This window comes from Channa argus, chromosome 21 (genome assembly GCF_033026475.1).
Source record: "Channa argus isolate prfri chromosome 21, Channa argus male v1.0, whole genome shotgun sequence".
Taxonomy (NCBI): Eukaryota; Metazoa; Chordata; class Actinopteri; order Anabantiformes; family Channidae; genus Channa; species Channa argus.
In genome coordinates this window covers 9,119,695-9,140,833 of record NC_090217.1, presented here as the reverse complement: position 1 = coordinate 9,140,833, position 21,139 = coordinate 9,119,695, and the positions used below count along the sequence as shown (strand labels likewise).

At 39.1% G+C, this 21,139-nt stretch overlaps 3 protein-coding genes across 3 annotated transcripts; 2 read left to right on the top strand and 1 right to left on the bottom strand.

Annotated features, from left to right (window-relative positions):
• Positions 1-105: 105 nt before the first annotated feature.
• cax1 (cation/H+ exchanger protein 1) lies at positions 106-8,301 on the top strand. The gene is made up of 20 exons (XM_067489610.1): positions 106-181; positions 1,021-1,197; positions 2,178-2,308; positions 2,489-2,597; positions 2,710-2,826; positions 2,908-2,969; positions 3,165-3,320; positions 3,420-3,605; positions 4,251-4,350; positions 4,534-4,675; positions 5,175-5,358; positions 5,487-5,586; positions 5,695-5,813; positions 6,127-6,164; positions 6,265-6,392; positions 6,686-6,819; positions 6,983-7,077; positions 7,329-7,407; positions 7,486-7,594; positions 7,699-8,301. The coding sequence occupies exons 1-20, from the start codon at positions 106-108 to the stop codon at positions 7,770-7,772; spliced, it is 2,316 nt and encodes a 771-aa protein (XP_067345711.1). The 3' UTR covers positions 7,773-8,301.
• Positions 8,302-9,083: 782 nt separating this feature from the next.
• On the bottom strand, positions 9,084-14,689 carry klhdc10 (kelch domain containing 10). The gene is made up of 9 exons (XM_067489611.1): positions 14,442-14,689; positions 12,251-12,472; positions 11,961-12,115; positions 11,703-11,851; positions 11,528-11,612; positions 11,116-11,182; positions 10,968-11,015; positions 10,674-10,813; positions 9,084-10,563 (listed from the first exon to the last, which is right to left on the bottom strand). The coding sequence occupies exons 1-9, from the start codon at positions 14,530-14,532 to the stop codon at positions 10,354-10,356; spliced, it is 1,167 nt and encodes a 388-aa protein (XP_067345712.1). The 5' UTR covers positions 14,533-14,689; the 3' UTR covers positions 9,084-10,353.
• An 807-nt stretch (positions 14,690-15,496) lies between these two features.
• Positions 15,497-20,353, top strand: zc3hc1 (zinc finger, C3HC-type containing 1). The gene is made up of 10 exons (XM_067489613.1): positions 15,497-15,652; positions 16,194-16,287; positions 16,485-16,635; positions 16,754-16,837; positions 16,963-17,090; positions 17,310-17,449; positions 17,668-17,938; positions 18,103-18,306; positions 18,958-19,170; positions 19,408-20,353. Exons 1-10 carry the CDS (start codon positions 15,522-15,524, stop codon positions 19,480-19,482), a joined length of 1,491 nt encoding a protein of 496 aa, XP_067345714.1. The 5' UTR covers positions 15,497-15,521; the 3' UTR covers positions 19,483-20,353.
• Positions 20,354-21,139: the final 786 nt, after the last annotated feature.

Below are 21,139 nucleotides of genomic sequence, written 5' to 3'. Positions count from 1 at the left end.
TCTGCAGTGATGAACAGGCAGTGAGTCCACGCTGAGCTTATAGTGGGGCTGACCCCTCGACGCACAGGTGATACAGGCGCAACACCTGGGGAGTAAACAGACACAATGTCGCAGAAAAGGTCTTTACTGATGTCAGGGGATGTGGAGAACCTGCGGAGAAGATCCGTGGCAGAATCAGCAGGTGAGCCCTAAACACTCGGCTTCTACCGGAGCCCTCCGCCCCCAGTGGCCTCCATTCCCCAAATCGCACCTTGGGTTTGTCTTTTGTGTTTTTAACCACCTGTGAACCCACTCGCACCTCGAGTTTATCTACTCATTGGGTAAATATCTGCTTTTAAGTGTGTTTTCCAGTTTATTTCTTTGTCGGTTTTGTATATGCTCATCAAGGTCACCTGTGCAAACACTAAAGTGACTTCCTGTAAGTCAGAGTTCTTTAGGCTTTAATGGTGATTGCTTGATCACAACTCTTATTGTCACTGCTGCAGGTTTTGCATGAGCAATGCAATGAGCAATCCTTAATAATTTAGTGAGAATGTTGCATGGTTGTGCAGCAGGGGAAATCAGAAAACCTGTGCCATGTGGACATGTGGATTTACAAGTTAAAACTTTTCATTTTCATCCAGAATGTACTTGTTGCTACATTAAAAGCAGTAATTTAGGTTGCATTTTTTTTATTAGGAGGTGATGAGTGACCGTGTGAAGCAGAACAGTTGGTTTATTTTGATCAACATCATAAACATATGATTCAAAGCTTAGCATAGTCAAGCAAAAGTTTTCTTATCACTATTTGTTTCCATGTATTGATATATGATAAGTCCTGGTACACAGGAGTTGACAGACTGGGGGGACAGGGGTCATGTGTGACTCTGAGGGGGTTTTTGTTGGTCACACTTTTCCATGGGGTAGGTGGAGGCAGTTGGTCCTGGATGCAAGTTAAGCTCCACAGCCATATTTCACATTTAACATTATATGCCTTTTTAAAATCCATAACTCCGTTCTCCGTGACTTCTCCGTCTTCAGAAAATTGCACTGATCCTGAACATCACCACCACCAATATCCACGGCGACTGTCGCACTCTGACCGGCTCTGTGTTGGCCCCCATATTCCAGAGATAGGCATCGTGGAGACGTCTTCCCCCGACGCTGCACACCACTTCTGCCACCAAGCACCCAAATGTTTTCTCACTGTCCCCAGAGGTGAGTGAGACATAAGTTGATTCCAGAAAAAGCTAATTCCTGTACGGCTTTCTGTTTGACACACAGGGACAGGTTGGGATTATGTCTGAAATGAGAGCTGTGAGCTGTTTTCTGTTCTTTAAGGGCAGTTGCCTTGTTAGGATCACAGCTTTGCACTTATAATGCAGTTTTTATTTTTTCTCACAGCGAGCTCATAACAAACTGGAAGGATTCTGGCATCCTTTTCTGTGTAAGCATTAGTTTTCTGTGAAGTTACATACATACATTATTAACATTATTATACATATTCCTTATTTTCTAATGTGCAAGTCTCATGTATAAGTATTTTTTTTAAGTATGCGGGCTACATATAGTAAAACGAGCATTGTGTTTTTAATTTTGAAGCATAGCACCTTCTGTTTTGGGGTGAGTTATCATGCATTGATAATATAGTCAGACGGCACCACCTGTATGTAAGTCTCTTCAGTGGGCGGACTTTGTGTGCAGATCCTTCAATTCATCATCTCCAATTTTCTCCCAGCTGAACTGGCAGATATGTCCAAGTGCTGCCTAACACAATAATAATATTATTGCTTTTGTTAAATCCATAACTTTGCCTCCCATCATATTATTTTATTCAGGGAATTATGGTGATCCTGATCAGCATCACCTGTTTCCATGTCGACCGTGCCACACTGATCGGCTCTGTACTGGTCCCCAGCATCCAGAGATGGGCACAGTGGAGATGCCCTCCCCAGATGCTTCTGCATGCCACTTCTGCCACAATGCACCAAAATGTTTCCTCACCGTCCACAGAGGTGAATGAGACAAAAGTTGATACCATAACTAAAACTATTAAAGCAAGGGCAGTCACAAAACTGGAACTAATAAGTTTTGGGGCTAAATGTTTTTGTGAAGATCTGGACACACGGACATTGGAGATGTACTGTTGATGAACTGTTGTGTTGTGGAGAGTTTTGTGATAGTTGTTTTCCTCACAGGAGGACATGCTACCTCAGCCTGGTCTACTTCATCGAGGTATGGAGACGACGGTTGGCACGAAGGCACCACGAAGGCCACAGTCAGAGCTGAGAATGAGGTGGAGGCACACAAGGAAGCCAACAACTACAAGGTGAGCCATAACCAAGTCGCTGTGAAAACCATACATGTCACAGGATGTTGAAAATCACAGGATGTTGCCACTGCTTTCTAGATTTGCATGTGTTCCGCAGTCATTCATATTATGTTCTTTTAACACTGTGTGTATGGGGGATCTGTATGTAATTCAAGAATACACTTATTTTTTCCCCAGTTCGGCTTCAAAAAGTGGAAAGGCAATGTAACAGAGAAACCTCTCGAAGACCAATCAGACATGGTCAAAGAGCTGCACTCTGATCTCAGCCTTGTTAAGCCTCAAAAAGGTTTTTTTTCTTCTCTTTTCACATTTTTGTTCAGTTCAAAAGTACTGGCAAACTCACGCCAACAAACATGTGGGAATTCAATAACTAATTTTGTATATGTCCTTTCTTTCAGGCTCAGTGGTAAACTTTGGGAACATAGTTTACGTATGTTTATTTGGATGGTGGATATCTTTAATCTACTTCCTCATATGTCCTGTTATGTTTCTAACAATCTGCGGTGCCCCTTATGGTATGTATTTTGTTAATAGCTGAGAGCGAGATTTCCCCTAAATTTGGAACATAATGTCTTTTTGTGGTTTGCTGTTGTCAGGCAAACTTTGCTGGAAGATGGCATTGTACTTTATCTGGCCATTTGGAAAATTAGTAGAAAAGGTAATACGATATGCAGCATTGTATGTTTTCAATTCATGTATCTTTGCATTTACACAATACTTAGCTCCACATTACCTTGTGACTTAGATGCTAACATGACAAATAAACCCATCCGATTGCCATTACAGGGTAATTGTAATCAAGAATCACAAGCAAACCACCTTCATTCAGAAAACCCTTGATATTATTTTTCAGGCTCACGATCTTGTGAAGCCGCCTAAATGTGAGGTCATTCCTGAAGTGGGGGACACTGAAGACAACAAAAACTGTGCACCCCTTCTGGTGTCTTCCCCAATCACTGTTGAGATCCCCGTCCCAGAACTGCCAGCTAAAAAAAAGTCAAAGCACTGGGTGGGAAAATCCGAATGACCTCAATCACACAGTGCAAAGCAAAGTTCAGTAGAGTTAACGTTTAAAAGTGAATTACTTTAATCGTTCTGTCCTTTGCAGTGTCGCTTCAGTACTTATATTTGGCTGTTACTGGGTTACCCTGTTCTGGCTGTGGTCCACTCCCTCGTCTGTGTTGTCTCCTGGCTGCTGGTCTTCACCATTCCTGTAGCCAAGATGAACGCTCGCACACTGAGCACAATCCTCCTCATGGCACCAGAAGACATCCACGTCTACAGAGTGGATCAGGTACAGGGCCAATTTCTAAATTGTCAGTGGCAGTGAGAGTGTGTGAATTTTCTGTACTTGCCAAAACACCAAACACAAGGTTTTTTGGACTTAATAGTTCTAATTGCTCCTTATCATCTAAGGTAACATGTAACCAAAGAGCACCACTTGTTCACGTGAATCAGACGGTAGCGTGTTTCAGATGACTGTATCTGTGTATCTCCTATGACATTTTTTGCTAAACGGTTTACAAAGACCTTAGTCCTTGGAATTGGAAGACAAGGATTTAAGAGAGGCTAAAAACTTCAGCAGTTGTAAGAGTATAAAGAAGTATAAAGCCTCAGCAACAAAGCTGGTTTAAAAAGGTACCAACTTTTTAGAGCTCTTTCCTGATCTACTCAGACAGGGTGAATGCATGTCCTTTATTGTCAAGCATTTTCTAGCAATAAAGCAACTGGGACTAGAAAAGCCAGGCCTAGCAATAAAGTTGTTGTTTCCACTCAATGTTGCTGGACTTTTTACCTTTTTCAGATTGAATTCCTATCTTCATGCACCCTGGCAGAGGGTGAGGTTGAACCAGAAAACGGTGTAAACATAGAAAAACACATAGTGGCTCTTCCTCATTTTGTTACTTTGGGCGACTTTTTTTTCTGTCCTCTTTCTCAGACATCTGGATGTAAGACCAGAGTCGTCTTATGCTGCTATCAAGCATTTAATGTGTTTTACTACAAATACACCGTCCAAGGCGTCAACATTTTTGGTCTCAGTATCCTTTTTGTGTTGTATAACATAAAATGCATGTGATTTGCAGTTTAAAATATTGGACTGTCGTTTACCATCCAGAGACATGAAAACACCTGGCACACGGTAAAAGCTGAAGATATTTTATTAAGTACTGGTGTGTCGTCTGCCAATCTGTTTCTTTTCCTTAAGTCTTTGTTCCCTGCAGACCTGCTTCTCATGGTGTTGGTTACGCTTGTTATTGGCTATACTGATGTCGAACACCACTACTTCAGCGCTGAGACAAAGTTTGCCACAGCCATCACTTCCATCATCCCCCTGTCCTACTATATTGGCATGGGAATAGCCAGGTAGAGTGTGTTTTCATTTTATCTTTGGTGGGACTGAGAGGTGCCATTTTTCTGATGATTTCTGATGCACTATATATTGAATTTTTTTGTGTATTGTTTAGTTGATGGATTTGCACAATAAACTGGAAACTGGATTGTGTGGTCAAGAAAACACACAAATAAACTAAAATAATGTAAAGTTTATTATCAATGATGGTCCAAAGGTTCCACAGGGCATCTTTTGACACTTTCCAACAATAAGGAGCTTTTGGCACCATTAACTTTATAAAAATGAAACCGAGAACTAGATTTAAAAACACAGCTCAAAGAAGATGGGAGAGTATGTGGTATGAACATGTTTCTGTATGTAAACATACATATCTGACAAACGTTGCATACAGATGTAATATTGAACTTTCTAAAAAAACTTGATCAGGAGGCTGTTTGGGGTTTAAAAAGTAGTGACTCTCAGAGCACATGTAGCTTAAGGAGACATTGGTATTTGTGTATCCTCCCACAGCATTTCCGCACAGAGTAACTTTGCATTGGGAGCGGTGGTGAATGCGACTTTTGGCTCCATCACAGAGCTGACGTTCTACGTCACAGCACTGCTGCAGGGACGCCGTACTGCCAGCAAATGTTATGAAGAGGTTGTCAAAGCTGCGCTCACTGGAACCTTGCTTGGGTGTATACTGTTCATACCTGTGAGTGTTTGGTCTCTCTGAATATCTTGGTTTTATTTTGTAACTTTTTTCAATTTTTTTCACTGAGATTTAAGTCATAACATTTGTAGACGGATGTTTAGGCACGTGTGTCTTTGCCGCCTGCACAGGGTGTCTGTATGATCATCGGAGGAATCAAACACAGTGAGCAGCAGTTTAACAGTCGTTCAGCTGGAGTGAGCTCGGCTTTACTCTTTATATCCATAGGAGGTATGTTTGGTACCTGCACATACAGTATAACTCACTTTTAAAAGTTCATTCCTCAGGTTGGAAAAAAAAACTCCTGACCTACAGTACATGCTGTAATACTGTCCCTAGGTGTGTTTGCCCCAACTCTTTTCTCCAAGACCTTTGGTAATTTGGTGTGTGAAAACTGCAGCAATGTCTCAGGCAACAGCACTGTACCTCTGACCTGCAAGGGGTGTCACTACGACTTGGTGAGCAGCTTCTTCTAACTTTTCTGTAACTTCCAGCTTTTCTTTTTTATCCTTGCAGAGCACGTTGTTATACATCAGCTCAATCAAGAAGGCAGCTTTAAACACGAGTACACTTTTTTTGCTCCAGTTTCAGTATTGACACTTGAAAGTGACGGGGGATGCCCCTACCAAGTAGATTGCATTTTTTTGCTGAACTTTGAATTTTCTATCTATTTATTTCTGTTGTCACAAAGTTCTTTGAGATAATATTAAAAACTCATTGTAGCTTGTATGATTTTTTCATTACCATTTTTTTTTTGCCACTTCTCAATAGAGTCAAACTGACCCACATTTGATTCCGTCTCATATTCAGTAAGTTTTAGCGCTACACACATATTTTGTTTTTTTAAGTTGCAGCCCTTTTCCAAAGCACTCAATTGTGTATAGACTTATAATGTTTTGCTAATTGCAGGCCGCTAGTGTACACGGTTTCTGTGCTGCTGCCGGCTGCATATGTGATTGGCCTCATCTTCACACTAAAAACCCACTCGCACATCTATGACATCCAAATCAGCGACGAGCACGGAGGCCATGCACATGGTCAGTATGGATAAAGGAGTACCAGTTTCTGCCAGTGCCTTGCTGAGGTCAATTGGTGGCACTGCTTAGCACCAGCTTGTTTAACCCTGAAAGAACATAACAGTGAACAACCTTAATATGGGAACACGTGTAGACTTTTTCTGATTGGATGTTTGTGGAAAATTTAAGATTCACTTTTATTCAAGAAGCTTTATTGTCATTTCACAATCTACACAGACATGCAGCTCACTGTAATGTCATTCCTCTAGGCTAGGGTAGTCCTAAACACTATTCAGTGTGTATGCTATTGGCAGGTCATCATGTGCTCCACTGGTCCCGATGGAGGGCTCTTGCAGTGCTGATTGTCGCCACAGTGCTCATGGCCTGCTGTGCTGACCTCAGCACGACCAACATTGAGCCAATGCTGACCAACTACTCCATCTCCCAGGTATTATAAGTGCTTTATTTATTTTACATTCCATTGCTAAATACTTGGACTACTGGAGAATATGATTAAAAACCTGCAAAGAATCACTTGTATAATACAGGCACCTGGAACTGTTTTTTTTTCTTTCCCCCACCCCACTGAGGCTCATCCTGCTTTCTTTCAGTACTTCATAGGTGTCACAGTGATGGCCATGGTGCCAGAGCTTCCTGAGATTGTCAATGGGATCCAGTTTGCCCTGCAAAACAACATAAGCCTGAGGTATAAGTATACTGTGCTGTCTCTTCACTTAAAGTTTTCGAACCAAGCCACCTTAAACTTAAAGGCCGGTAAGGTAAACTGTTAACCAGTTTTGCCAAATGACAAGAACAAAATAATCCAGACAAAATAATAGTGTGTCTTACTAATTTGAAAATTAATTATGTCAAAGTTTTTCCTACTCACACATACTCAGGACAAACACAGCCATTCTATAAAGTTTGTGATGTTCTTGAATTTCTTTTCTTCTGCAGCCTTGAGGTGGGAAGTTGCATTGCTGTGCAAGTTTGCATGATTCAGATTCCACTGCTGATCCTTTTTGATCTATTCTTTGTGAGTTAAAGTTGAAGATGATTTTTATTTTGTGTGTGTTACCGTTTATTCATTGGCTTGAGACTTTTGTTTCCCCAGGATGTTGGATTTGTGCTTGTGTTCAGTGATATCCATCTCTGGGCCAGTATCTTAAGCGTTATCCTGGTTAACTACATATTCATGGATGGAAAATGTGACTACTTTCAGGGTAAGTTATGTTCTGATCACATGAAAGTATCAACAGGAATTTGTAAAAAAAATGGATTGTAGATCTACAGTAAATGAAACTGGACTTTGCTTTTTTTTCTTCAGGCACTGCTCTAGTGGTGGTTTACCTCATCCTTTTGGCACTTTACTTCTTTGCTCCTTCTCCATACGCGTGTTGACCTTCTTGTCAAGAACAATATGGAAGCTCAGAAAAATGTTTGCCATTATACAAATGCACAAATTCTTCATCTTCAGGTGGTGTTGGTTCAGTGATACAAAATGGATAAAGAATTGTATTAAATTTCAAACATCAAACCAGAGTTGTAAATGAAAAAAAAAAGACACTGGATGGTGTTTTGTGTGCTTGAATATTTGCCCAGTTCTGGTTGTTATTAAAAACCCACAACTTCCTTTGTTATTTTTTTGCACTTCCAAATAATTGCAAATGTGTGCTGTCTTTTAGTTCAGAACCATTGTAATATGTCATTTACAATGGACGTAATAAATGCATCAATTTATAAAATGTCTAAACAAAACACTTCTTTCAACCAGTGTTTCACCACTTATACTAACATATTTTTACTAGTAAAAACATGCAGTTTTATTTTTTTTTAAGAGCATTACTGAGCATTTAACTTAAATGTAACTCCTGTTTAGGTTAATGGCTTCATATGCTTTATGCCTTTGGCACATTTAGTAGGCTCAGACAAATGACATGCATGTTTCTTTTATGATCTAGTGTGCATTCTCACATTAGCATAGCAATTCATGCAAATTGGTTAAAAAGTAGACAACTAATTTTGCTTTAAGTCATGCTGATTATTAGTCAAACAAGGGAAATTGGGGGGGATGGGGTCAGAAAGCTATTTATATAACACTTTTATTGACAACTGCAACACAACATTCGCACAAGGGCACTATACAACATTTTCATTTTCTTCGAAACTTTGACCCAAAGTAAAAATTTTATATAAAACGCAAGTAACATAACATGCACCAAGCACTTTGTAATGTGGAACAAAAATAGAGGGGTATCGTAAAGGAGTGCAGGCTGATTCATTCACCAAACTACCACTGATTCCTTATAATAATGCTCTCTTCAAGGTGCTACAGTATTTGGCATCAGTTAAAATACACATATGAACATATATAAGTGCTATTAGGAATGATACCTATAAGACTCAATTAGCTGCATCTTCTCTGCTCAGTTGTAGGAACAGATTAAACTCGATGGTCAGACAAAATGACAAATTTGGCCACTAACATGTTGACAAAATGTGTAATTACTGATTGTTACTTGGTTAAAATAGTCGCTTAATCTAAAAAGAATTAGCTATAAACCTTGTCCGTCTAACCATGCAAATATCTTATACTGCCTACATGTGAAATTTCAACCTCATTAAAAGTTTGAAAAAGGCACTGCAGTATAAATGTTTGTATAAGCCTGCTACTAAAGCAGATAATGTCATCAACAGAGAGAGAAGTACCTGTCTGAACAAAATTATGTCTTTATTCAAATAAAATCATTTTAAATAATCTTTTTAAAGAGCACCAAATTCACAGTGATGTGTTGCATGGTTTGGTTTACAAATGACAGCCGCAAGCAACCTCGTGAGCATAACCACCTTCATCTTCAAGACGAGTGTGTAACATAATGTATAATGGAAAATCCAGGCAATAAAAGGGCTCAGACGGACAAAACTAGCATGTAACTTCTTCTTACTCACCAATAAAGATCATATAATGTTTCTGCAGGTTTTAGCTTATTTACAACAAATTATATATAAGAAATGGGCAATTTTTAAGAGATAGATTTTAAAATGTTTTTCTAACCTCCAGGCATCATTCATTTTGTATAAAAACAATACTTGGGATTTAAGATTGGCAGTCCCCTCACATCTGCTTTCATTTAGCCATGTAAGGATGATGCAACTTCAACAATAAAAAACAGACATGGGAAAAAAAAAAAAAAAATCAAGGTTAGGGACTACTAAACTCAAGCAGGTTTCTGGAAGCAACAAGCATTTTCTTAATTCCAACTGAAATAAAAGGCTGCCTGGAGACACACAAAACATTTTAAAAATGTTTGCAGTAATGGTAATTACATACAATAGTCGTATTAATTGGCTAAAATGTGCAAAAACACTGTCCATGACTTTAAACTGAAACCATTACTGGGGTCACCTCTACAGGATCTTTTAAAAATAATTAATGCCTACAAAAATGCAAGACAAAGTGTGCAAACAGCAATAGTGATTAGAATACCCAGAACAACCGATTTAGTTTCTTAAAATAATATGCATGCATCCCTCCTTTAGAAATACTTTTTAAAAGTACTAGAGAAGGTATATTTAAAATTGTGAGAGGACAGTCTTTGAGAATTTGACTTGGCAAAATAGGCATTTCAAGCTGTCACAGTTTGGATGATAAGAAGCGAGGAATTCATACTTAGCTTGACACAAAGGCATCATGTAAGGAACAATGGCATCAGGGGGGTAAAATCCATAAAACATTCCGCATTTATTTTCTTCTTCATCACTGTAGCTGCAAAAAATAAGAACAAAAACAACAAAAAAGGCATCCCATTGTTTTTGGTTTTAAGGCAGGGCTACGTTACGCAGGGAAGGGAGAGTAAGAGAGCGTTTTCCAACAAATCTGCCCTTGAGTTCAATTCAGTGCTTTCTCAGACCTATTTCTGTCCCCGTTTAGCCCTGCAAATGTCATCCCATCCATTTGTCTTTCCATCCTTCATAGTGTTGCCTATTTCAAGCGTTCAATTAGTTCTTGTGTGAGGCCCAGGTTAAGCAGCTGCATGGTAGGGAGAGAGGTCAGGTGGGGAAAAGCTTTGAGGAGTTTCTCCCAGCATAGCTCTAGCAGGCTGGGCACTGCCAGCCAGATCTTAAACAGAGAGCCAGTTCTCTTGTTCTCATGAATGTTCACCACACCACCATGGATGTACATGCAGCCAGCCTGGAGATGGGGTGAAAGACAGTGTGTTATTAAAAATTGTAACTTGCATATTTTAAACTGTGCATCAGCAAGTAAAAGGAGTGGCAAAAAAGGGTTAGTGTAATTCTAACCGGGGTGACAGCAGCACAGTGGAAGTAGGCTGGCTCAGGCATCATTGCTGGTAATTTATTCCACTGGAAAGTCTGCAGGTTGATTTTCCACAGATCAGCTAATATCAATTCCCCATTGTAGCCCCCACAGATAAATACATCTACAGAAAACAAAAAATACATTAAAATAAGGGGTGACAAAAACATCAGCAGAAATTATTCAACTGTAAGGCCAATAAGAACAATGTTAAGCAATATTTTTAATCAGTGATGTTGGCTGTGCAGCAGGCTTTGTTTCAGCATAAGAATTCTCACCATTACGTATTTGCACACAGCTATGGCATCTCCTGGGAGCTGGATACCCTGTTAAAAACACAAACATTTAAAACTAAGTGCTTGAAGGGAAAAAACTAAACAAAAAACAAGCTTAGTAAGTAATTGTGCATGATATAATGACACCGACCTATTTTGTCATGAGGTTTAGTTGTAATCTCCTCCCAGGAATTGGTTTCCAGATTGTATGCATGAATCTATTAAAAGAAAAGACACAGATACTGTATTTAGCATGAGTCTTAGTCTGGCTAATAATTAAGAATTAACATTAATTTGGCATGAGTACAGAAACAAATATATTAACTTATTATATTAAGTGAAATACATTGATATATAGCCACAGACTCAAAAATCAATTCCCTCTGCTCTGCCTAACCCTCTCTCTCCCTGCTCTGCTCCACACTCTGCCTAGTGCATCAGGTAGTTGTTGTTATGACTTTACAATAAATGAGAATGCTCCAAAACTGAATATAGATAGCACACAATTTGGTGATACCTTAACATTTGTTTTATAGTGTTACTCTTGGAGCGTACAGTGATACCTTGTCAAGAGGATAAGATGTCCAGGAAGTTCCTCCTCCTAGGATGTATATCCTCTGTCCATCATGTGCTATTTCATGTCTGTACCTATGAGACACAAACACCAAGGATTTTTTTACGGCACTCATAAGATCACTAGCTTGGCCTGCAGCACATTCGTGAGACAAAAAACCATACCGTTCCTCGGGCAGGTCATCAGGAGGGTTGTTGGGCTTGAGGTGGATCCACTCCCTGGTTGTCAGGTCCAGCCTGTGCAGATCTGTGCTATAAATGTAACCCGTAGTCCCTCCAAACACGTACAGAAAGCCATTTATAATGACCATTGCCTGAAGGGGGAAAGGTTACAACCTAGTACTTGACAGCTCTGTTAAATCAGAATTTAAAATTTTGTATATTTTAAATATTTATATTCATATTTTAACAGACTGAGACTACCTGTCCATAGATTCTGTTGGGTTTCTTTCCACGGCAGTTGAGCAGTGACCATCGCTTGTACTTTACGTTACAAACATGAACATCGTTGCCATTATTTTCACCAAACGGGATCCCGGTGCCTCCGAAAACCAGGAGGTTGTTGCCGTGCAAAACAGCTGAACAGCAACATAATTTTAAGCAGAAGGCAGAATTTCTTTTTTTTTTAATAAAATACTAATAAACTCCACATGCTTGACTACTAACAAGTATTAAAATGTTCAAAACTACCATGTACTTATACAACATTTTACCTGACATAGATGCCAGCTCTGTGGGCATGTAGCCCTCTGTTCGAATCTGCTGCCAGCAGCCTGTAGCAAAATGGTACCTCCACAGCTCCCTGAATAGTGGATAATCTTCATTTTCTGAGCCTCCTGACTCATCATAGTCAGGGTTGTATCCTCCAAAAACATACAGATTAGTGTTATCAGCAACACAGCGATGACCACTGCGCGCAGGTGGAGTACGATGACCTGTTGAGGAAGGAAAACATTTCATAAGATGAGAGCAGGAAGACCAAAAAAAGGTATTAAAATTCAACCAACTAGATCAACTGTTTGCAGATGCCAGACAAAAACAAGCTACCAAACAGAACTAAGTGAAATTACAAAATATGTCTGTGTTTTACATATCTAATCGGAAACAATTGACAATATGAGAATATACAAAGTCATGAACAACAATGCAAAATCATTGTTTAGATGTATCTAATTAAAAGATAAGATGTTCAAACATGTAGTTAGGACTAGACGTGTGTATCTTTGCTATCTGTGGATCAATAGCTTTATTATGCATGGCCGTAATGACAAATGCAGTTCTGTATAACAGTATTGCTATTAGCATTGTGTTTTTACCCAATTTGTACTATTTGGCAATACATGTGTCCTCATCATTGTATACTGCCTATGTATTGTAATCCAAAGAAATAAATAAAAATTCTGATGCAGGGACGGAAAGAGTTCTGCTCATACAATGCAGTAGTTAATTGAGACAACTCCATAATTCTTCTCATTTAGAACATCTTGATTCAAAAGGAAATTTATACATTTACGGATTGATCAAGTCTAATAATGTGCCTCAGGTTAATGTACTAAGAATAGTACTGAGGCCTAAGTACAACTCAGCTCTGGTGTTTCAGCCATCCAATGTAATATTAATAATCAGAATTTGTGATGGATTGGAAAGCACAGCAACTAAAGAGGGGGTTGTGAACCTAGCAGAGAAATGTAGGAGAGCTGCCAAGATAACTCATCCACTCTGATACAAATCTAATGCCAGTAACAACACAATTGTCACTTTGACTGTAATGTTTTACATTATTGTCCAAAAACTTTTGGCCCATTTGACTATTCAAATAGTTCAAAATCACAGCAGACCACAGTTTCCTGACACACTTCTAAGAGCTCCTATAAATGCTGAATGCTTAAAATGAATAATGCATGTACTTCTGACCTGAATGCCCAAAACGCTTTTAATATTGCTAGAAACTGAGCAATGGTAGTAAGAAAACACACTGTGAGATAAAGGGTGATCTTTTAGGTCATGTCCGACAATCTCTAGAATCTATAACTACTATTTATTTCTGACAAGCTTTTAAAAAATACATATTTTAAAAACATCTCACAACAAGAGTTGGTGGAATTTTACTGAACTGGTGCTTATATTTGTGTTGGTATTTATTAGAGGTCAATACACTTTCCAACAAATTATGGCTAATGAGTGCGTCAGTGAAGTGTCAAGAGAAAATGTATGCATAATCTACTAATAGGTGAAGCTTTTATGCATGTCTGTAAAAAATTAAGAGCAATATTTCTGTGGTGCTGCAGTATGTCTATATTAATCAGAATGTGTAAATGCCTCAGGTGTGACTGACCTTGTCACCTCTTTCACTATATAACATGATGGACCAGCTCCTTCACGTCATAAATGACTACTTGGTTCTGCACAAAATCATTATACATACTTCATGCCCATAACAGAAACACTTCCATCACTGATAATGTAGCTGGCCAGCTCATGTCTGTTCATGGGCGAGTTTGTTACTTAAAGGTATTTCAGCCATCGAATTAAGAAACTGCAACATTTCTCTGATACGCACAATGCCTAAAAAAAAATCTAAAAGCATCACAGTCTTACAGTTTGCAGGTCCGTTTTCACCGATGGCGGTGTGGGGTCAGGTAGGTTTTTACAAAGGTAAAGCACATAAAAAACACATACTAGCTCGGATACGATGGCTACAAGATAAACAAGCAGAATTACTGAATGTTGCTAGCTGAATCACAATACTTTAAGAAGTCGCCAATAATGAAATGTTTAGTTAACTTCTAACAAACAGGGTAACAGGTGCAGAACAGCTGACACATGGTCAATTTGACTGGCAAAATGTTCCAGCGTTAACTTAAACCGTGTCGTTAGCATGCCATGCTAATGTTGTTGACCGACCTGCTAACGTCTCGCCGTTCTGCGGCCTGCTTGTCAGTTTCTCGAATTTATTCAGCTGGTCTGGACTGCGAGGACCTTCAGCGCCCGACATGGTTTCCTCGTTACAATCCAGATCGAAAAAATATCACGTCAAATAAAAGCAACATCTGCTAAAGTGCTAATAAAACATTATACATCATTTCACACATCAGTCACTTTAAAACCATTCACACACTTTACGCCCCCCGGCCGTAAAGCATTGGCCAATCAGAGGGCTTGTTCTTAGGACGAGGCGTCATCTGAGATGGGCGGGGCTGAACGCACTGGTTTTCAAAACAATTTTTTTTCTGTCCGTTTGGTTCAGGGACATGTGAGGTCTGGATATGATTCATGTGTCTGTGGTTAAGCAGAAGGTTCATGGTTCCTTGCAAGAATTAGAAAATTACTTGCTGAGGTCCTCTCATTGACTAGCCGTGATTAGTTTTGTGAAAAAAATCACAAAATCTTATTATTTCTTAAATAATCTTACATTCTTAGTTTCTCTAAATGTCATCTCCCTTCGTGATGCATTGTCAATTTTATAATTCTGTTTGCAAATATTTAATGCATTTATATGACAGGTTTACTTACAAGTAATTTTTTCCAGATATAGACAAATAAGAGAAACTATAAATTATGATCACTTAGTATTATAGGAATTAACCACGTGTCATTACATGCATTGGCTAAAATCTCCACCTATAGTGACACAAATCCTCGTACTTATTTCTTAATTTACTACTACAAAATCTCGTTGCCGCATTTTTTTCCTTTGAAAATCTGTCAGATAACTCGGACTACATTTGCACATTTCTGTACGCAACAGCATCATATTCAGTAATGATTAAAATTATGTTACGTTCGTTTCATTGTTTTGCAGTGGAGTAATTGTAGTTTAAATAAATTCTAGAGCATGTATACAATACTTCTACTTGAGTTTTGAGTATTATGTTACTGATGAAGAAAAATGAGCTCAGAACAGCGGGAGTCTTTTAGACGGGGGTCTTCAAAGCGGAACGTTTGGATTCGGGGTTTATTTTCCGGGGGACATCAGAGCCGATCATGGCGACTGTCGGCGGCAGTCGTGGAGATCGCCTCGGCAACTCTAATCAACACAAGTCTTCTGTGGCTTCTCCGGAGAAAGTTCGTGAAATTCTTAATGAGGGAGTGTCATCAGATATCGGATCCAACAGGTGCAATTTTTTAACAATGTTTGATTGAAGGGAAACAATGAACGTTAGCCTGTGTGGTGAGCTACTTAGCTTGGTAGCCTTGCTAACGTTATTGTAGCTGCCTTCCCTCACTCAGTGTAATTTGAAGAAGAACAAGTCTCCACAGATTTGGTTGGATGTAGGCCAAGGTGTTTGTACTCTACTGTGTTTGGTATTCTTCTGTTCTCCATCGGATAAGCTTGTCTTGCTACTGTGTAATCGCACCTGTTACACAGTTAACTGTTACAGATATGGTGGGCTGGGGGTTTGACGGTTACTCCACGAATTTTTCTTTTAGGTTCTCTTCGTTTTTATGTGTTGTAACACACACACTCAGGTGAAGTTTTGTATAATTGTAGCTGTTTTTAATTTGTAGTCTGTTCCCTTAAAATCCTTATTCGAAAAAATAGAAATATCTCCATTGTATATAGCACATTCGTGTTAGGATGTTTATCATTTAACATATTATCGAGCGTATGGAAACTAAAATGTGTTTTTTTGTTGTTGTTGTTGTTTATTTCAGTGGACAAGGTGATTTGAATGTAAAGAGCAACAGTCAAGCGCCTTGTGAGGCAACTAACAAAGAAGCTTTTTTCTTAAGAGTGGAATCCTATTCTATATCCTTTACCTTTTACCCAACGTTTAGAAATTGTTTTATAGTACACAATCATGTGAGCCATAAAAAAGACAGCCATGGATGTTGATTTTATGTTTTTCACATATGATAAAATATATGTATGATCTTCATTTAGCATAATATTGAATGTGACTGTACAAATTTTGTGTCTGGCTTAAGTTTTCCTTAGCAGAGCACTGTTTGAAATGGGCAGGGAAACCCCGCTCACTGTCCCCTCTGATGTGTGCCAGATATGGCTGGATCAACGTTGGCTGTGATATGCTCAAGTGCTCCAGCTGCCAGGCTTTTCTTTGTGCATCACTGCAGCCCACGTTAGACTTTGAAAAATGTAAGCAACAGAAAAAGATGGTGTCAGATCCAGGGCAAACTTTTATTTTGGCAAAGTCAAGCTGAAATTGCCACTCTGCCAACAATTTTGGGTCAAGCACCTCTCTTCTTTTAAACAGATGAATCCCGCATTGCAGAGTTATCCCGGCAGCTTCAGACACAGCATGAGAAGTTTTGTCCATGGCCTGACTTTCCTTGTCCAGGTAAGCAGTAATTGTAGCATGCACAGAACAAATGAGCTTTAGTGTGGCTTTGTTTTTTCAGCTGAATTAAGCCTGAGTTATCAATATCGACGTGATTTTCATATTAACGTTCCCTTTTATTTCAGAACGCTTTTGGCTGGTTCCTGCCTGTGAACCATCAGCACTTCTCAGTTCTTTTTTAGAGCGCTTTCAGAGCACCTGTCTCCTTTCACAGCAGCTGCCTGCCATGAAGCCAGAACAGCTGAAATCTATGGTGAGGGAGGAGAAGAAGCTCTGCCTTTTTTACAGAGTGACATAAATATGCCCCTTGAAACATTATAAATGTTGTTCATATTAAAGAAATGGCCTAGAACCTCTGGGACATTCTGAAACAGTTTGTTAGATTCATTGTTGTAAAATGTTCAGATTTATTCAGGTGTCAGAAAACAGGACTTTCTTTTCACATTTAATCATTTTCAACATTTCGTTGCAGTCTTTGACCGAGGATGTTATCAGTGTTTTACTGCAGCTGATAGAGGAAGAACAAAAAACAAGGGGAGGTGTTCCATGGTCTGATCCTTTGGCTGTCCAGGTGGCTGCATGCATTGTTTCTCTGTGTGGCTGGGAGGCAAGGTGAGATGAATCTCCGAATACCATCTTGTATGCACGTAAAACAGGCTAGCTTAAGCATGCACAGAGAAGTATTTCCAGTGTCAGATGTATTCTCAGCAATGTAATACCTGCATGGATGATAACACAGTGAAATAATAAGGGAATCAAGTTATAAGCTGAAAGAAACATGGCACAACATACCACCTGATCACAATAAACTTTAAATGTATCTGTTTTAGCCCAACCCTGCATGCAATGAACCTGCCCATCCTCACCTGCTCCTACTGTATGCGCAAAGTGGGTTTGTGGAACTTCCACCAGATGGACGGAATGGGTGGAGAAGGAGAAAGCTTGCCAAACATTGTGGGACAGTCTGCTCAATCAACAGGTTCTGCCTCAGCAGTCACACACGAAGGCCAGGGAGACCATTCTTTGTCTCCCTCCCCCACCCCTGCTACAACTCCATGTCGCATGAAGCTAAGGAGCCAGGACTCCACCCGCACTGACCAGGCAAGTTTTACGCAAATGAAGGTTAACCAGCTAAGAATGCAAGGCTTAAACAGTGTGTAGGTAGTAATTTTATTTAAAACTACTTCACACCATGTAAAGTGATGGCAAATTAAATCTTTTAACTGTGGCAGGCTTCTTTTTCATCATGTTGTGGTGTATTACAGGGTGATTGTACCTACTCCCCTGTTGCCTTGCGAGCCAGAAGCAGAGACTCGCCAAGCCCCAGTGAAGACCTGCCGAGTCCCTTGACAAGGGGCAAGAGGCCTGCAACTCGCAGTAGGGGGCAAGGAGAAAACTCTGGGTCTGATGGCATTGCTGGCCTGCAACTCCTTCCTAAACGTCTGTGCCTCTCATCAGGGGGTGGCTCTGTAAGAACTAACATTACTGCTGATTTCATTCCTTGTTGTATGTACTTTTATTATGGCACAGGGTTGAATATACAAAAGGTTATGTAATAGCTAGAGATAAAGATCTGCCTCGTCATTAAGGCAGTGTTTTGAGAATAATATAAATAATTGTAAGAGACTGTGAGAGAATAATCATTACAATCGCAATTCCAGTTCATACCCCTGCAATATATGTATAAGATCTGCTTTTATAAGCACAAAACAAAGTATTTTAAATGAAGACAAGACAGTATGACTGACATCCTAATCCTAGTTAGAAATATAATATGTAATATTTTCCTATAGTTTTTTTAATAAGAAATATGCCCCAAAAGTTATCCTGCTGTGAATGTGCTATAAACACTGCCAAGAGTGCAGATATATTTGCTTCAAAATGTTTTTTGGGGGGGTTAGGCTTGTCCTTCTAACCAATCAAAATTTATTACTTATGCTTACTAAGTTTTGTAACCAAAACATAGCAGAGCAGGGGGAAAATGATTTTGAGTCAATTGTAGCACTAGCTTAAGATGTATCTTTTAAATTTGAAAGAGTGTTTTGTGATACTTTATTTTAATATTTTTAAATTACAGTTTGTTTGTTTTTTTGTTGATTTCTTCTAAATCCCTAATTCAGGATGGGCTACTACACAAGAATGCTTTTGACCCCCTTGGTCAGCACAGAGACTGGTGTCCGTGGATCTCTGTGGCAAAGGAGAATGGGGATCCAGGTGCGATTCCCGTTTTGGATGGAGGTTCGGGACTTCATCAGCAGGGCTGGAAGGCGGCACTTGACCTCCTTTTGCCCATGACGAAAAACTCTGATATAGTGGGAAGCAGTCCAGCACAGGTAAGGGAATATATTTGACATATATATATTTAACAAAGATTCATCAGACATAAACCACCACATTGTATCTTCCTAACTTAAAAAATATATTGTAAACAGAATACATATTTTGAGCATGTGCATTTAGATTTATTCAGAAGCACTGTTCAGCACCTCTGTGTATTTTCTGTTGCATTGGGCTCTGCTTCCTATCTTTCATATTAACACTATCTCCCATTTTTCTTTCTTTTATTGCAGGGTCCTCGTGATAAGTCTAAAAGGGTCTTTGCAATATTCCGTCAGTGGCAGGTATCGTCTTCTTCATCTCAGTAGACTGTTTCCACCCAAACAGTATAGCCACAAAGAACTGATGAACTATCCTGCTCTGTCCTTATGGTACTAAACCTGTAGTACCACAGGTAGCAGTGTCATATTATGTCAATGTTTACTGCCCCTAAAAGGCATGTTCACAGTGTTTCAGGAGGGAAGGAAGCTGATTACATCTTTGGACAAATGAGACAAGTTCTTTGTGAACAATGAAATATGCGAAGGCTGCATGTGTGGCATTAAAACAGTTCAATTCTGCTGTAAGAAAACTGGGCTGTGTGACTGTTGGGGCCTATGTAGACCTTGCATAATGTATGTATAATTAGTCATCAAGCAATAGAATACATCTCAGTATATACATTGGCTACAAGTAAGGCATCTGCTATAAACCTCATGAAGTCTGCTTAGTTCTTCATTACATCATGACTGTCTGGATTTGTTTGGAACATAAGAAACTACGAATCTTTCATTATGAGAGAGTTAAATAGCCTCACACTGGAAAGACATTGTTTACCTTTGTTGCATGTGGAGTTATATGCAAGAGTAGTAAACATTAACCTCTGATTAGCCAAAAAAAAAAAAAAAAAAAAGCTGTGAGAAGGTCCTTGTGTTTTTTTTTTTTTTGTTGAAAAGGAATGTGGATATGAGTTCTCCTTTAAATGAACTTAGTTTTCAGGAGTGAAATGTATTTCATTTAGTCGGTGCTAAAATCCCGTTTATTGCAGGCAACTTTTTAATTAGATTTAGGATTCCTATCTTCATACTTGCCATCCTGCAACATCTCAACACTGATGCAGTCCTCGATATCCAGCATGTTCTTTTATCTACATACAATTTCCTACAATGGTTTAATAAAACACTCTAAAAGTTTGTTTCATTCCTGAAGTTTTCACTAAAAATAAAGATGAATAAGAACAGAATCCCATACATTCAGACATGGCTATTGCAAAAACGTTTCAGTACAAACTGTGGCTGAACTTATGGGCCTTTTTTCTGGTTTGCCATGTATTTGACTTGAATCTTGAATTTGAAGCTTGTCTTTTCCATTTGCTGTTTTACACTGCCTTCTATCACTAACTGGCTGCCATTTTGTTCTCTCTAAAAAAAAAAAAGTACCTGAACTAAAAAAGATGATAGCTACACAATTGACAGCATTACAGTTGTCATACCATGATGTTATTGAACAGTAGCCTTAAATACATTACTATCAAAGCAGGTATGGAGTCGTCCTTGTGCAGTGGTATAATATAAGCCATGGCTGTGCTTCTTATTTATAGCTTGTTTATTCCAACCTCACCTCAGTCTGATTCAAAGATATAACAGCAAGAAAGGCAATCATTTACTGATTTAATGTGATTGTTGTCCTTTCAAAAACATGTCCTGTGTGCACCAAAACTCCCCCATACTATTTGTATAGTTGGCAAAATGTTAATAGTACCAGACATTTTGGGTTATATATGCTGACAGCCAATATGTGGGTGGGTCTGCCTTTTCTCTGCAGCAGAACATGGAAGACAGGCAAAACCAAAACAGAGCCAGTGGAACAGCAGTAAGGGTAACCTGAATAGCAAAGCCCTAGAAAGTGTCTTTCTGTGCATTTTCGGCCGAATGCTTTCATTTCTTAAATCCCTGAATAGAAAACAACAGTCAAATGGCACTAAAT

Coding starts and splice junctions, on each gene's coding strand:
- cax1 (XM_067489610.1), top strand. CDS start 106: ATGTCGCAGAAAAGGTCTTTACTGATGTCAGGGGATGTGGAGAACCTG. Junction 5,359..5,486: donor GGTGTATACTGTTCATACCT/GTGAGTGTTTGG, acceptor CCGCCTGCACAG/GGTGTCTGTATGATCATCGG. Junction 5,587..5,694: donor ACTCTTTATATCCATAGGAG/GTATGTTTGGTA, acceptor TACTGTCCCTAG/GTGTGTTTGCCCCAACTCTT.
- zc3hc1 (XM_067489613.1), top strand. CDS start 15,522: ATGGCGACTGTCGGCGGCAGTCGTGGAGATCGCCTCGGCAACTCTAAT. Junction 16,636..16,753: donor CACGTTAGACTTTGAAAAAT/GTAAGCAACAGA, acceptor TCTTTTAAACAG/ATGAATCCCGCATTGCAGAG. Junction 19,171..19,407: donor TGGGAAGCAGTCCAGCACAG/GTAAGGGAATAT, acceptor CTTTTATTGCAG/GGTCCTCGTGATAAGTCTAA.
- klhdc10 (XM_067489611.1), bottom strand. CDS start 14,532: ATGTCGGGCGCTGAAGGTCCTCGCAGTCCAGACCAGCTGAATAAATTC. Junction 12,116..12,250: donor AGAGCTGGCATCTATGTCAG/GTAAAATGTTGT, acceptor GTTGCTGTTCAG/CTGTTTTGCACGGCAACAAC. Junction 11,852..11,960: donor CCAACAGAATCTATGGACAG/GTAGTCTCAGTC, acceptor TTCCCCCTTCAG/GCAATGGTCATTATAAATGG.